The sequence below is a fragment of the Microtus pennsylvanicus genome, chromosome 15 (assembly GCF_037038515.1).
Source record: "Microtus pennsylvanicus isolate mMicPen1 chromosome 15, mMicPen1.hap1, whole genome shotgun sequence".
NCBI lineage: Eukaryota > Metazoa > Chordata > Mammalia > Rodentia > Cricetidae > Microtus > Microtus pennsylvanicus.
Genome location: NC_134593.1, coordinates 13,154,344 through 13,167,722, shown reverse-complemented (window position 1 = coordinate 13,167,722; position 13,379 = coordinate 13,154,344). Strand labels below are relative to the sequence as shown.

Genomic DNA, 13,379 nt, shown 5'->3' with positions numbered 1-13,379 from the left:
AACAGAGGAAATAATATAGAAATGTAATTCTATCTTCTTTTGATCTGCCTTCAAATGGGTTTGGATTCAGAATTATTTAAGAAATAGTTTCTGAGAAATTGTCAAGTCTCAAACTTTATCATCTGAAACATGTTTGTTTATTTAATGTGAGCCTCTGATGTACACGGTATCTTTGTATAAATAAAAAATCTCTAACTATTCCACAGTATGTGTCCTCTATGGTCATGTAACCACAAGTTGGCTTGTTATACATGGATTTTTAATTAAAACCACATTGTGTTTATGCTACATATTATTATATACATCAATGTCAATAAGATGATCATGTTAAAAAAACAAAAATAAAGTATTCAATTATTTTAAGTTTTTTGAGAACTAAATGGTAATAAGTTTTTCTGGGTTTTGCTCCTTCTATAATTTCTCAATTTAGACATATTAGACAATTCACACATGGTATTATGTTTATCTTTAATTATCTGTTATTTAATCTGAATATATCTTGACAAAAATCTTGACCTAAGAAATAATAGGCTTGCCCAAAATTTAAAGAAATAAATGGACTTTGAGTCCTCTAGGCAGTTCGGGGGATTGAACACTGCTCTTATAAACATTCTCCGGTAGCACACGCCCTATTGACTATATTGCCAGCACCTTTTTCCTTTGGTTTTATTAGTTAGTTTAAGATATGATGATACTTGGTTTATATGATGATAGACATAATTTCCAGAGCAATTTGCCACAATAGGAGGAAGGCTGAGAAAGTGCATCATTCTACAGTCGACAGCACAGATTGGTGCATTGAGTATATGGTATCTATCTAAAAAATTGTTCATTTCTTTTACATTTTCCAATATTGTGTAGTACAGGTTTTGTAGTATGACCTAATGATTCTCTGAATTTCCTCGATGTCTGTTATTATGTCCTTCTTTTCATTTCTGATTTTGTTAATTTGAATGATCTCTCTCCCTCTTTTGATTAGTTTGGATAATGGTTTGTCAATCTTGTTGATTTTTTTCAAAGAATCAGCTCTTTGTGTCATTGATTCTTTGTATTGTTTTCTGTGTTTCTATTTTGTTGATTTCAGCCCTCTGTTTGATTATTTCCTGTCTTCTACTCCTTCTGAGTGAGTTCTTTTTTTTGGGGGGGGGGATGGAGTGTTATATAGATATCTGTTAAGTCCATGTGATTCTTTACATCTGTTAGTTCTCTTATTTCTCTCTTAAGTTTCTGTCTAATTGAACTGTCCATTGGATAGAGAGGAGTGTTGAAATCTCTTATTATTATTGTTTGTGGTTTGATGTATGATTTAAGTTTTAGTAATGTTTCTTTTACTAAGAAACATTCTTTTAGTAAGATTTCTGTGGTGTTGTGGGTATAGTTAGCTTCCTTGGGTGGAAGTTTTCCTACTAGTACTTTCTGTAAGGCTGAGTTTTTGGATATGTACTGTTTAAATCTGCTTTTGTCATGGAGTATCTTGTTTTATCCATAGATGGTGAGTGAAATCTTTGCTGAGTATAGTAGCCTGGGCTTGTATACATAGTTTCTTAGTGTCTGCAACACATCTATCCAGGACCTTCTGGCTTTCATGGTTTCCATTGAGAAGTCAGGCATAATTCTGATGGGTTTGCCTTATATATTGACCATTTTCCTTTGCACCTTTTAATATTCTTTCATTATTCTGTATGTTCTTTGTTGTGATTATGATATAGCTAGGGGATGATATTCTTTTGATCCAGTCTATTTGGTGTTCTGTAAGCTTCTTGTGTCTTCATAGGGATATCCTCCTTTAGGTTGGGAAAGTTTTCTTCTATAATTTTGTTGAATATGTTTTTTGTGCCTTTGAGCTGGAGTTCTTATTCTTCTACTCCTATTATTCTTAGTGTTGGCCTTTACATGGTGGCTCAGAATTCCTGAATGTTTTGTGTTAAGAATTTGTTGGATTTAATGTTTTTTGACCAATGAGTATTTTCTTTATAGTATGTTCAGCACCTGAGATTCTTTCTTCTATCTCTTATATTCCGTTGGTTATACTTGTCTCTGTAGCTCCTGTTCATTTACCCAGATTTCCCATATCCACAATTCCCGTGGTTTGAATTTTCTTTATTACATGTATTTCAGTCTTCAAGTCTTCAACTGTTTCTTTCACTTGTTTGATTGTTTTATCATGGGTATTTTTTGGGTGTCTTTGAGGGATTTATTTATTTCTTCCAAATTTGTGTGTCTTCTCTTCAATTTCTTTAAGGGAGTTTTTCACTTCCTCTTTAAAGGTATTCATCATTTTCATAAAGTTACGTTCAAAGTCGTTTTCTTCTACTTCTGGGTTAGAATGGTCAAGTCTTCCTTTTGTGTGTCTACTGGATTCTCGTGTTACCATGGTGTGTTTTAGGATATTGGAGGAATTTTTGCATAGGCACCTACCATCTCTTCCTTCAAATGAGGCCAGCAGTGTCTTGGCATCTTGGTCCAATTTTTGCTGTGGCTGTCTCTTAGGTCTCCTGAGTACTGGAACAAGCTGTGTTTCAGAATTCCACGGAGCTTGCAGGCTCTTGGGGTCCGTCAGTGTTGAAACAAACTGTGTTTTAGGGTTCCACAGAGCTTGCAGGTGAACAGGCACCACCTTGGATTTTCATTGTGGTAAAGAGGGTTGATGGTGGTCTCCCACATGCTAAGCCTCATTGGCAGTCCATTTGTTGGTGGGACCAACACTCTGCTTCAGCCATAGGCAATGCCAAGGAAGTTATATTACAGTTTATATACTGTGAATAAAATAAACAAGAATTGGCTTTATTCCTTTTCAGAGGGCAGGCTTTTAGCATGCAGTGGGAGTTTGATACATTGTCTGTGGGAACTCTGATGTTTCCTGTAAGGTACTACTTCCATGGAATTGCTGCTTGGTCCCCATGTTTCTTCCATGCTTCTCGCCCTAGAGATACAGTTCAGGGTGCATAACTACTGCAGGGGGCTTTGCAATAGCTCTTACCATGGGAGGTGATAGCTACTAATGCTGAACTTCTTTGCACTGCCCATTAGCGAAGGACCAGAAGCTAGAACTGAGGGGCTTCTGCAGCTTTCTCAGAAGCACTTGAGGAGAGTAAACACCTTGATCCCTCTCTGGAGCTTTGCCAACCTATCAGTTTGAAATTCTTTGCAGGGGCCATTGTCCTTGGTCTGCTTGTGGTTTTTGTTTTGTTTTGTTTGTTTTAATTTTGCTATGCTGCAAAGGGCAGTCACCATAGACTTAGCTTCCTTGTGTCTGGAATTTTCATCTTCAATGGAATAAGGTCAACTCAAACCTTAGAGAAACTCTTTTCACTTCCATACAAGATGAGTATACTCACTTACAATTCTCCTACCACCACTAGTCCAGAGACAAAAGCAACAGCAGCAACACTGTGCTACTGCTTTAACACTTCAGCTTGTGATATTGATTCTGGTTAAGATGTCTTATAGTGCTCAAGATCATAGGTGTTTTGTACACCAATTTATTATAAGTAGTAACTTTTGATAAGTTTGTCTCTATTTGAAACATACAAAGAAGTCTCAATTAAGAGTTATCTATATTCGTTGTCTATAAATCAATATTCACTTTAAATTTTAGCCTTATTTGGGGACAAAGTATATGTAGTAAAAACTATTGGCCTTGGCATTTAGTGCTCTTATATTTTACAATTGATGATAACATATTTTGTTTTTCTACTTTATAGGTAGTCGAAGACTAAAAGACGAGGTCTCACTCAGGTAAGAATGTCTGGATTTTAAAATACACTGAGCATGTAGCAAATATAAAATTTAGAAGCTGCCACCATGTTTTTCTCTGTGTAAGGCAGTTTCAGCTTCTTGATTATATGCTAATCAAAGCTAAATATTTATCTATGGAGAAGCATATAGTTTTAAATAACTGATTATTCCTCTGATACAGCATGAAATGCTATTAGGACTCCCTGTCTGTGGAGGTGATTCAGTGGGTAAAGTGCTGGTTGTTTATATGGGAAAATGGGAGTCGGATTCCCAGGGTCTATATGAGGCCTGTTGGTCTTGTGTGCTTCTAAAATTCTGGTGAGGTTATGATGAGATTGCACGTGGACAGAGAGCATCCCCTGACATTTTCTGGATTGCTTGCCTGAGGTTTGCATTCATGAGTGAGAGACCCAGCTAGTAAACTAATGCTTAAGATTAGGGTCAACTCCCAAGTCTATATTCCAATCACCACACCTACACACTGGCATGTATTTATCTTAAATCACACATACATAGAAATACACAGCATATAACATATTTTGCACATATATTTAAAAGGATCCATTTTCAAGTCATTAGTCTTTTTCACTAATTTGTTGTTTGAGTTGTCTGTGGGAAGAGTGTGAATAATATGGCAAGGTTCAAAACTCTCCAAGGCTTTGCTAAAGATCACCTCAGAATGGCCTTATAGACATGCTTCTGTCCAGCAGGTTAATATTTCCCTTAATGAGTTACCCAACTGTGGTGACTCACAAGGTAGGTGAAGTTAGAAAAACAAACTGGTTGGTCCAGAGCTTATCAACCAGAAGCCCTGAAATTTGGAGCTCTTAGCTGTAGTTCGGATGGAGTAGAGCTGAGGGTTCTGTATTGTTCTTCAGTGCCCTGTAAATACTCAAGACTTGTGCAGGAAGTGCTGGCCATTGCATATAAAGAGGATCTTCATAGATCAAAGTGGTTTTGGTGCATGCTTTTAATCCTAGCACTCAGGAAAGCAGAGGCAGGCGGATCTGTGAGTTCAAGGCAAGCCTGGTTTACAAGAACCAGTTCCAGGACAGGCTTCAAAACTACAGAGAAACTCTGTCTCAAAAAACCAAAAAAAAAAAATTCATCATGTACTTGCACACAGACTACCAATAAAGCAGCTTCAAATCACCAAAATACGGTGAATTCTGATATTGTTGGCAGCTTGAGGTTTAGATGTTTAGATTTTTCGATGTTTGATGTTTAGACCAAGATGTTGCTCCCAAAGCAATTTCTTGGAGAGAGTGAGTGACTAAATGTAACTCCTTAAAAGTTTCTTGACAGAAAACAGGACAACGTGCTGTAGGTTTAGGGGAAGAAATGAAATAGGAGTATTAAGTACTTAGAGCACAAAACAGTCAGTTACTGCAACCATCAGAACAAAGTGTGTGGAAAAACCACCATTCCCCTGTCTTGTGTGCTTGGATGTGTGTGTGTGTGTGTGTGTGTGTTTTAATCAAGAGATAAATTGTCTGTATTCTTCTCCATGAGGAAAGGTGGAAAGGAGAGCAGTCATTAACCATCACCAACTGTTGAAGAATGAATTCAGGATTATTTGGTTCAGCCTCTTTGCCCATGCCTTTAATCCCCGGGAGGCAGGAGGCATAGATCTCTTTGATTTCAAGACAAACATGAAACATATAGTGTATTAAAAGTTGGCTGGAATACATAATGAGATCCCTGTTTCAAAAAATGTTTTTGTAAATATGTAAGATGTATGAGGAACTCAAAAATAAAGAATTTATGTAATATGTAATATAAGATGTATTAGGGACTCAAAAATAAAGAATTTATAAACATGCTAAGTGTTTTTATATGGATAATTAAATGATGATCACTTTCAACATATGTCACAGTGAAGGAACAATGACAAGAGAGCCAGAGCAGAAAAAGAAAAAGTGTGTCACCTTCAACAAAGGTAAGAATTACTCCATCTGTCCTACCTTCCTCGAAGAAGGAATAAGGAAGAGTAAAGAGTTTAGATCCCAAAATGGAGTTAAGGAAAACAGGTATAAATCAATCACTTTCAAGTGTGAAGTATTTTTGTCAAAACATTGCTTATTTTACTTTAATGCTGATATCTGTACAGCCTTTGAATAAAAGAGAAAACATCTTTACACAGCACATGACTTCTATAGTCACATTGCAGCAAATAGGATTGTCAGAAATCCAGATTCTCCTTGAGTTTATGACAAATGCCTTGTATTTTGTACTGCATATCGCTAACACATCTCACTGCCACTAAAATGAAATTATGTCACAAAAACCCTTAATCAATTATTTTCATTAACTAATTTCCTACCTTATGATGTTATTAAATCATCTGAGTTCTTAAATGTCTGTGAAAGTTCTCAGTTTGGAAAGTTTTGGCATAGTGTATAATTGTTTTCTTTAGAAATCTCCTACTTTAGGGTGGAAGTGTTTCTTTTACAGTGAATGCATTGATTTTAGGAAGACTTAACAATCCTTATATGTTTTCCCTTTCTTTCTTTTCCTTCTTCCTTTTTCTTGGTCCCTGCCTCCCCTCGTTCCTTCCACTCATCCCTAAATCAATCCCTCCCTCCTTTCTTCCTTCCTTTCTTCCTTCCTTCCTTCCTTCCTTCCTTCCTTTCTTTCTTTCTTTCTTTCTTTCTTTCTTTCTTTCTTTCTTTCTTTCTTTCTTTTCTCTGAAGTGCTGGAAGTTGAACATAAGGCTTTGGGAGCATTGTAGGCAAGCACCCTACCCATTATCTCTGCCTTCTGTTTTTGTTAAATAGAACATGGTAAGGGTGTATATCATTTCCATGCTGCAAAGCATGATTCAAGAATAAAAACTGAAACAAGGAGCTGGAGAGATGGCTCAGCAGTGAAGAGCACTGGCAGCTCTTCCAGAGGTCCTGAGTTCAATTCCCAGCAACCACATGGTGGCTCACAATCATCTGTAATGAGATCTGGTGCCCTCTTCTGGCCTGCAGGAATATATGTAGATATAATAAATCTTAAAAAAAATTGAAACAAAAAGCAAAGTGAAGAAAATGACATCATTCTGTATTTCAAAGAATTATCTGCTTCTCCATTGAGTCTGGAGAGACTGTGGCAGTGGCAGGAACACCATGTAGTATTTACTTTCACCAACTGACATCACAGTGTCTTCTATACCTCAGTTGCCAGTGGCAACCACACTAGGTAGTGAATCCAAAACCCTCTTCCCTCAAGACGTAAGATGAAGAGAGTCAATATTATTGTAATGGAGACAGCTTTGTGTCACTTTATTTTGAAGTTTGCTGTTCATGGCATTTGTGGTGGTGAGAACTGACTGAGGCCTCCTGCATAATAAGCATAGGCTTTCCTACTGAGCCGCAATCCCAGTCCACTAGTTGGTGGCTCAAATGGCTGTCCTGAGACATGGGGGAATGCTAAAAAGGCACACTAAGTTTCCTTGACTTTAAACAAGACAAAAATGAATGATTTCATTTCTTTTTTGGTTTGTTTATGTTTATTTTAGGTTTTTTTTTAAGACAGGGTTTTTCTGTATGTATACTTGGAGCCTGCCCTTTAATGTATTCTCTACACAAGCTTGCCTTGAACTCCCATCCAGCCTCCTGCCTCTGTTTCCAAGCACTGGGATTAAAGGTATGAGCCACCACTGCCAGCCTCCAATGTTTCATTTGTAAAAGCAAACTGCAAGTGAACAGTGAAGGATTGAGTGAGTTTATTGTTTACATATGTAAACATGTACAATGATCCTATGTCAGAAGGAAGCCCATGGAATTTGCTGCTCCAGTCTCACAGCTGCATCTCTGATGCTCTTGCACTTGAGGTCGAGCTTGGGATTATTACTCCCAAGAGAGAGATCTTTCCAGTAATTCATTTCAGGGGAGATGATGCCTGCTATCATGAGCATCCTTTAAGCTGCATATAAGTCCGGGAACACAGATGGAACTAAGGATATTCTTTTCCCCAAAGGGGATGAGGAGAGAGAGCTTGATGCCTGCCCTCCCTTGAGCTGTTATGTAAAAGTCTCTGTCCCTCTTCTCTTTCTTTCTGCCAGGTTTTATCCTGATACAAAAGACAGAAACAATACATATAGTTCCAGTGGTAGGAATTTGCCTAATAAAATGAGCAATTTTAACTAAAAGGCTCAACAAGGTTCTTCGTTTCCTTGAAGAACAAAAATATGTATAGGCCCATGGACCTTGTTTTCCGTTTTGAATCTGTTGTTTTGTTTGTGAGATACAGTTTTATTGTTATGTAGTTCTGGCTGTCTTGGGAATCACAGGGTGATTGTTTATTTTTAGGTATTGTGCTTGATAAGTTTAAGTCTTGTTTGATTTGAAATAAACAAAATGGATTAATTCTCCATGAACAAATTTACTGAAAAAGAGTATTTACTCTAGAATAGTCTAGATTAGTCTCAAAAATAGATACTATGTATCTAATCATTTTATATATTATATTTCTCTAGCATTGTAACAAATTCATTTTGATTTTTTTAGAAGTACATTACAATACCAATAAGAAGCCTTTTTGCAGGTAAGGTCTAAGAATACAATAATACTAAGAAAATTCCAAGATAACAAGCCAATTATTGGTTGTATTCTCAGATAGATACTGATTTATACACTCAATTTTTGCTTTGTCGTACAATCCCCATAGTATTATCAATGTATTTTAGACAGAAATATTGTTGTTTTTAGATCGTTGACATGAGTTGTATACTCAACCATCATGTCCAAGTACCAATTCTGTGTTTTGGAAAATGAGCCTACTGATGATAGGCTCACTATGTCCATCTGACACTTAGTGCCTTTTCAATTTTTTTCTGAAATCAGCTAGTGAACTAGATCTTCATTGCATTTGTCATTCTGAGAGCTGACAGGATTTGGGATCATTCTGCATTATCACACAGTATTACAAGAAGCCAACAAATTACTTTCTTCCTTTGACACCATCTCCACATGCAGAGGCCCTTTTGTTCTGTGTAGCACCCTTTCATAGATGGTGGAAGATCCCATGCCTTCCTCCTACCACAGTGCTCCATCCATCACTTCTCCATTCCTGTGAACTGTTTTCTACAGTAATGAAGTCTCTGGATCTCAGTAGATTATCTGGATGTAGAGAGCCAAACTGTGGCATGTTTACTCTTTATGTGTCTGTAAAAGGGGCTTTGTCTTCCCCATCAGGCGGACATGAACATAGAGTAAAAGGCCCCTTCTGTCAGTGATCTGCTATCTCAGACACTGATTTGGCAGAAAATTAAAGGTGGTATGTCAAGCTAGTTCTGTGCTCATCTTAATTGATTACTTCCATAATAGAGGACAATTGTGTTATCATTTGTGGGAACATGTATCATAAAGCATTTGATACACATTAGTAAATTGCTTATTAATAATTATTTATTAATAAATTACTCCAAGTTAAAAGGTCCAAAGTGCAGATTCATAAATTACAGTAGCTACAACTGTTCAAAGACACACCTTGTAAAAACCATGTTCTCTTCTACAGGGATTCTAAACTGTTTCAAGCTAATAACCTGAAATTATCCACTGAGTTTTATTGTTGTTTGTTCATAATTTTATCTCATTAAGTGAATAGCAATGCTCATTTGGCATAGGAACAGGCCGATTGTGGTTTCAAGATTCACTCATGAATGGACTACTAAGGGACAGCCTGAGCATAGCCTAGGCCATGGTATCTTGTCAGAGTGCTAGCAGAAGCAGGAATCTATTCTATGGTCCACAAACAAACCTTGTGAGAGATAGCATCACATGCATTGAGAGCCCACAAAGTAACCTGAGAGAGAGGGTTTCTGTGATGCTCTAGGAGCAGATGATGACATGACAAGTGGAATCGGGGTACTAATTACATTGAGCACAAGAGTGACCATCAGTTACTACAATTTTAAAAAATGTGCTGGAAAGAAACTACTGTCTTTGGTGTTCTCTCTCTCTCTCTGTCTCTCTTTCTCTATCTATCTCTGTCTGTCTTTCTCTCTTTCTCTCTCTCGTGTGTTTCTATGCTTTCGATGGACTAATTTCTGTGGACTAAATCTTTCCTTTCTTTCACATGGGAAAAGTTTTAAAAAAGTGTCACCAAACCTAATCAACTGATTGAAGGACAAGTTAATTCTTGACTGTAAATCTCTAATGTATGTTAGGAAATCAAACAGCAAATAATCAAAGCATTTGGTAAATGTTCTTGTGTGAATATTAAAATATTACATTTTAAAATATGCAACAGCGGCATACGACCACCTGGAGAGCTGAAACCAATACTTAAGAAGTCTCTTCAGATCAGTGGAGGTAAGAGTAATCATGAATACTTTGCTGCTACCTCCCTAGTTTCAATAGCAACTTAATTCATTCAAAAAAGGAACAAAGTAAATAAGATATAAATGTAATTTCATTTTTTAAAATTTGCTTCCTAATGTTCTTCACATTCAAAATTATTTCAGAAATGATTTTCTGAGAAATTTCAGTATCAAACTATATTATCTGAACCATGTTTATTTATTTAATATGAGCCTTTGATGCACACAGTATCTTTGTATAAATAAAAGGACCTCTAACTAGTCCACAGTATGTGTCCTCTAGAATTATGTGACAGCAATTTTGCTTGTTATAAAATGAATTTTTCTTTCATTTTTCTAATAAATATATTACATTTATGCTACATATATATTAGTGTCAATGAAAGGTGATCATGTAAAAAACAGAAATACAGTATTCAATTACTTTCATTAAGGATTTTGAGAACTAAATTAACTACATTTTTATGGGTTTTGTTCCTTTCTATAATTTCTCTACTTAGACATATTAGAAAATTCACATATGGTTTTATGTTTATCTTTAATTATCTGCTATTTAATCTGACTATTTCTTGGCATAAGAAATAATAGGCTTGGTCAACTTTTTTAAAAAATGGACTTTGAATCCTGTAGGCAGTGCTGCAGATTGAACATTGCCGTTCTAAGCATTCTAGACTAGCGCTCGCCCTAATGGCTATACCGCCAGCACCTTTTTTCCTTTGGTTTTATTAGTGTAGGATATGGTGATACTTGGTTTATATACTGATAGACATAATTTCCAGAACAATTCACCACAGTAGGAGGAAGGCTGAGAAAAGAGCATCATTCTGCAGGGGACAGCACTGACTGGTCCACTGAGTCTGGATAAGATTCTAAGAGTGGGAGGAACACTACAGAGTTTGGGCTCTCCGCTGTCACCACAGTGTCTTCACACCTACCTTGCCTATAGAGAGCACAGCATCAAGTGAATAGGAGTACATGGAGTGTAGAGGGTCTGAAAGACTTTATTGAAAAGAGTCAGTATTATTGTAATTTGGGTGACTGTCCTTTACATTATTTCCACATTAAATTTCCTTTGTGGTGACGATGGTTGATGGAGGTCTCTCACATGCTAAGCCTCACTGGCAGTCCATTTGTTGGTGGGACAAATGCTCTGCCTCAGCCATAGGCAATGCCAAGGAGGTTATACTGCAGTTCCCATTCTGTGAATGAAATAAGCAAATATTTGCTTTATTCCTTTGTAGAGGGCGGGCTGTTAGCATGCAGTGAAAGCTGCTCACTTGAAGCTGTGTATGTGTGGACACAAACGTTTCCTGTGAGGTACTACTCCCATGGAATTGCTGCTTTTTCCCCATGTTTCTTCCATGCTTCTCGCCCTGGAGATACAGTTCAGGGTGCATAACTACTACAGGGGACTTTCCCATAGCTCTTACCATGGGAGGTGATAGCAACTAGTGCTGAGCTTCTTTGCACTGCCTGTTAGCGAGGGACCAGAAGCTAGAACTGAGGGGCTTCTGCAGCTTCCTCAGAAGCACTTGAGGAGAGTACACACAATGCCCCCCCCCTCTCTCTCTGTAGCTTTGCCACCCTGGCATCTGGAAATTCTTTGCCCTTGGTCTACCTGTGTTTCTTAACTTTTGCTATGCTGCAAAGAGCGGTCCTCATAGACTTAGCTTCCCTGTGTCTGGAATTTTCATCTTCAACGAAATAAGTTCAACTTAATCTTTAGAGAGGCTCTTTTCACAATTCTCCTAACACCACTAGTCCAGAGACAAATCCTGCAGCAGCAACATTGTGCTACCAATTAACATTTCAGCTTGTGATATTGATTCTGGTTAAGATGTCAGTTTCTCTGATAATTCTCATGATCATAGGTATTTTGTATACCAATTTATTATTAGTATCAACTTTTGATAAAATTGTCTCTGTATTTTAAACATACAAAGAAATGTAAATTAAGAGTTATCCTTGTTTTTATTGTCTATAAATCAGTATTCACCATGAAGGCTACACAGATTCAAAGTATATGTAGTAACGAAGCATTGGCCTTGGCATTCAATGCTCTTTTTTCTACAGTTGCTTATAACATATTTTGCCTTTCTACTCTGTAGATAATGGAAGAAATCAAGACCAAATCCCACTCAGGTAAGAATGTCTGGATTTTAAATACAGTATGTAGAGAATATAAAGTTCAGAAGCTGGCACCAAGTTTTCCTCTGTGTAAGACAATTTTAGCTTCTTGATTATTCGCTAATGAAAGCTGAATTATGCCTCAGATACAGTGTGCAATGCTGTTAGGACTCCCTGTCTGTGGCGGTGATTCAGCAGATAAAATGCTGGCTGTGCATATGGGAGAATGGGAGATGGATGCCCAGGGTCCACATGAGGCCTGTTAGTCTTGTGCATTTCTAAAATCCTGGTGAGCTTTGGTGAGATTGCAGGTGGAGACAGAGCATACTCTCACATTTTCTGGATGTCTTGCCTAGATTGCTAGCCTGGGGCTTGCATTCATGAATGAGATTCAGCCATATAACTAAGGCTGAGGGTGAGGGTCGACACCCAAGTCTGTACTCCAATCACCACACCTATACACTGGCACGTATTTAACTGAAATCATACATACTTACAAATGCACTGCACATAACATGCAGTTACAAATATGTAAAAATATTAGTTTTCAGGCTGTTAATCCTGTTTACTAGTATGTTTGGGACAAGGTGTCTGCTGGGAAGAGTGTGGGCAAAACTCTCCCAGACTTTGCTGAGAAAATCACCTCAGAATGGCCTTATAGACACGCTTCTGTTTAGCAGGTTTATTTCCCTCTTAATGAGTTCCACCTCTGTGGTGAATCCCTAGGTAGGTGGAAGTTACAAAAAGAAAGTGTTTGTTCCAGAGTTTGCCAGTCAAAACCCCTGAAATTAGGAACTTGTAGCTATAGATCAGATGAATCAAAGCTGAGGGGACAGTGTTGCTCCCTAGTGTCCTATAAAATGACTCAGAAATACTCTTGAGTATAAAGAGTTTCAACATATGCATGTTGACACACTATCAAATCTTCAAGGCCCCAAAATATGATGACTTCTGAGATTGATGGCAACTTAATGCTTAGACATAGAGTACATTTCATGTTTTCCCAAAGCAACTCTTTGAAAAGAGTGCTATGAAATGAAATGCCTATTTTTTTTTTTTTTTTTTTTTTACAAAAAACAGGCCATGGTACTTTAAGTTTAGGGGAACAAATGAAATAGGAGCATTAAGTGCTCAAAACAATCAGTTACTGCAAGCATCATAACAAGTGTGTGCAAAACTCGTCATTTCCCCCTCTTATGTGATT

The 13,379-nt window shown here is 37.3% G+C and overlaps 1 protein-coding gene across 3 annotated transcripts in view; it reads left to right on the top strand.

Moving 5' to 3' along the window:
• The window catches only part of LOC142835563 (uncharacterized), a 90,861-nt gene that overhangs the window by 66,234 nt on the left and 11,248 nt on the right, over positions 1–13,379 (top strand). For all 3 annotated transcript variants that reach the window (XM_075949116.1, XM_075949117.1, XM_075949115.1), the window contains 5 exons: positions 3,705–3,738; positions 5,616–5,677; positions 8,235–8,271; positions 9,979–10,040; positions 12,157–12,190. In XM_075949116.1, coding sequence (XP_075805231.1) covers positions 3,705–3,738; positions 5,616–5,677; positions 8,235–8,271; positions 9,979–10,040; positions 12,157–12,190 — 229 coding nt within the window. The remainder of the gene's footprint in view (positions 1–3,704; positions 3,739–5,615; positions 5,678–8,234; positions 8,272–9,978; positions 10,041–12,156; positions 12,191–13,379) is intronic.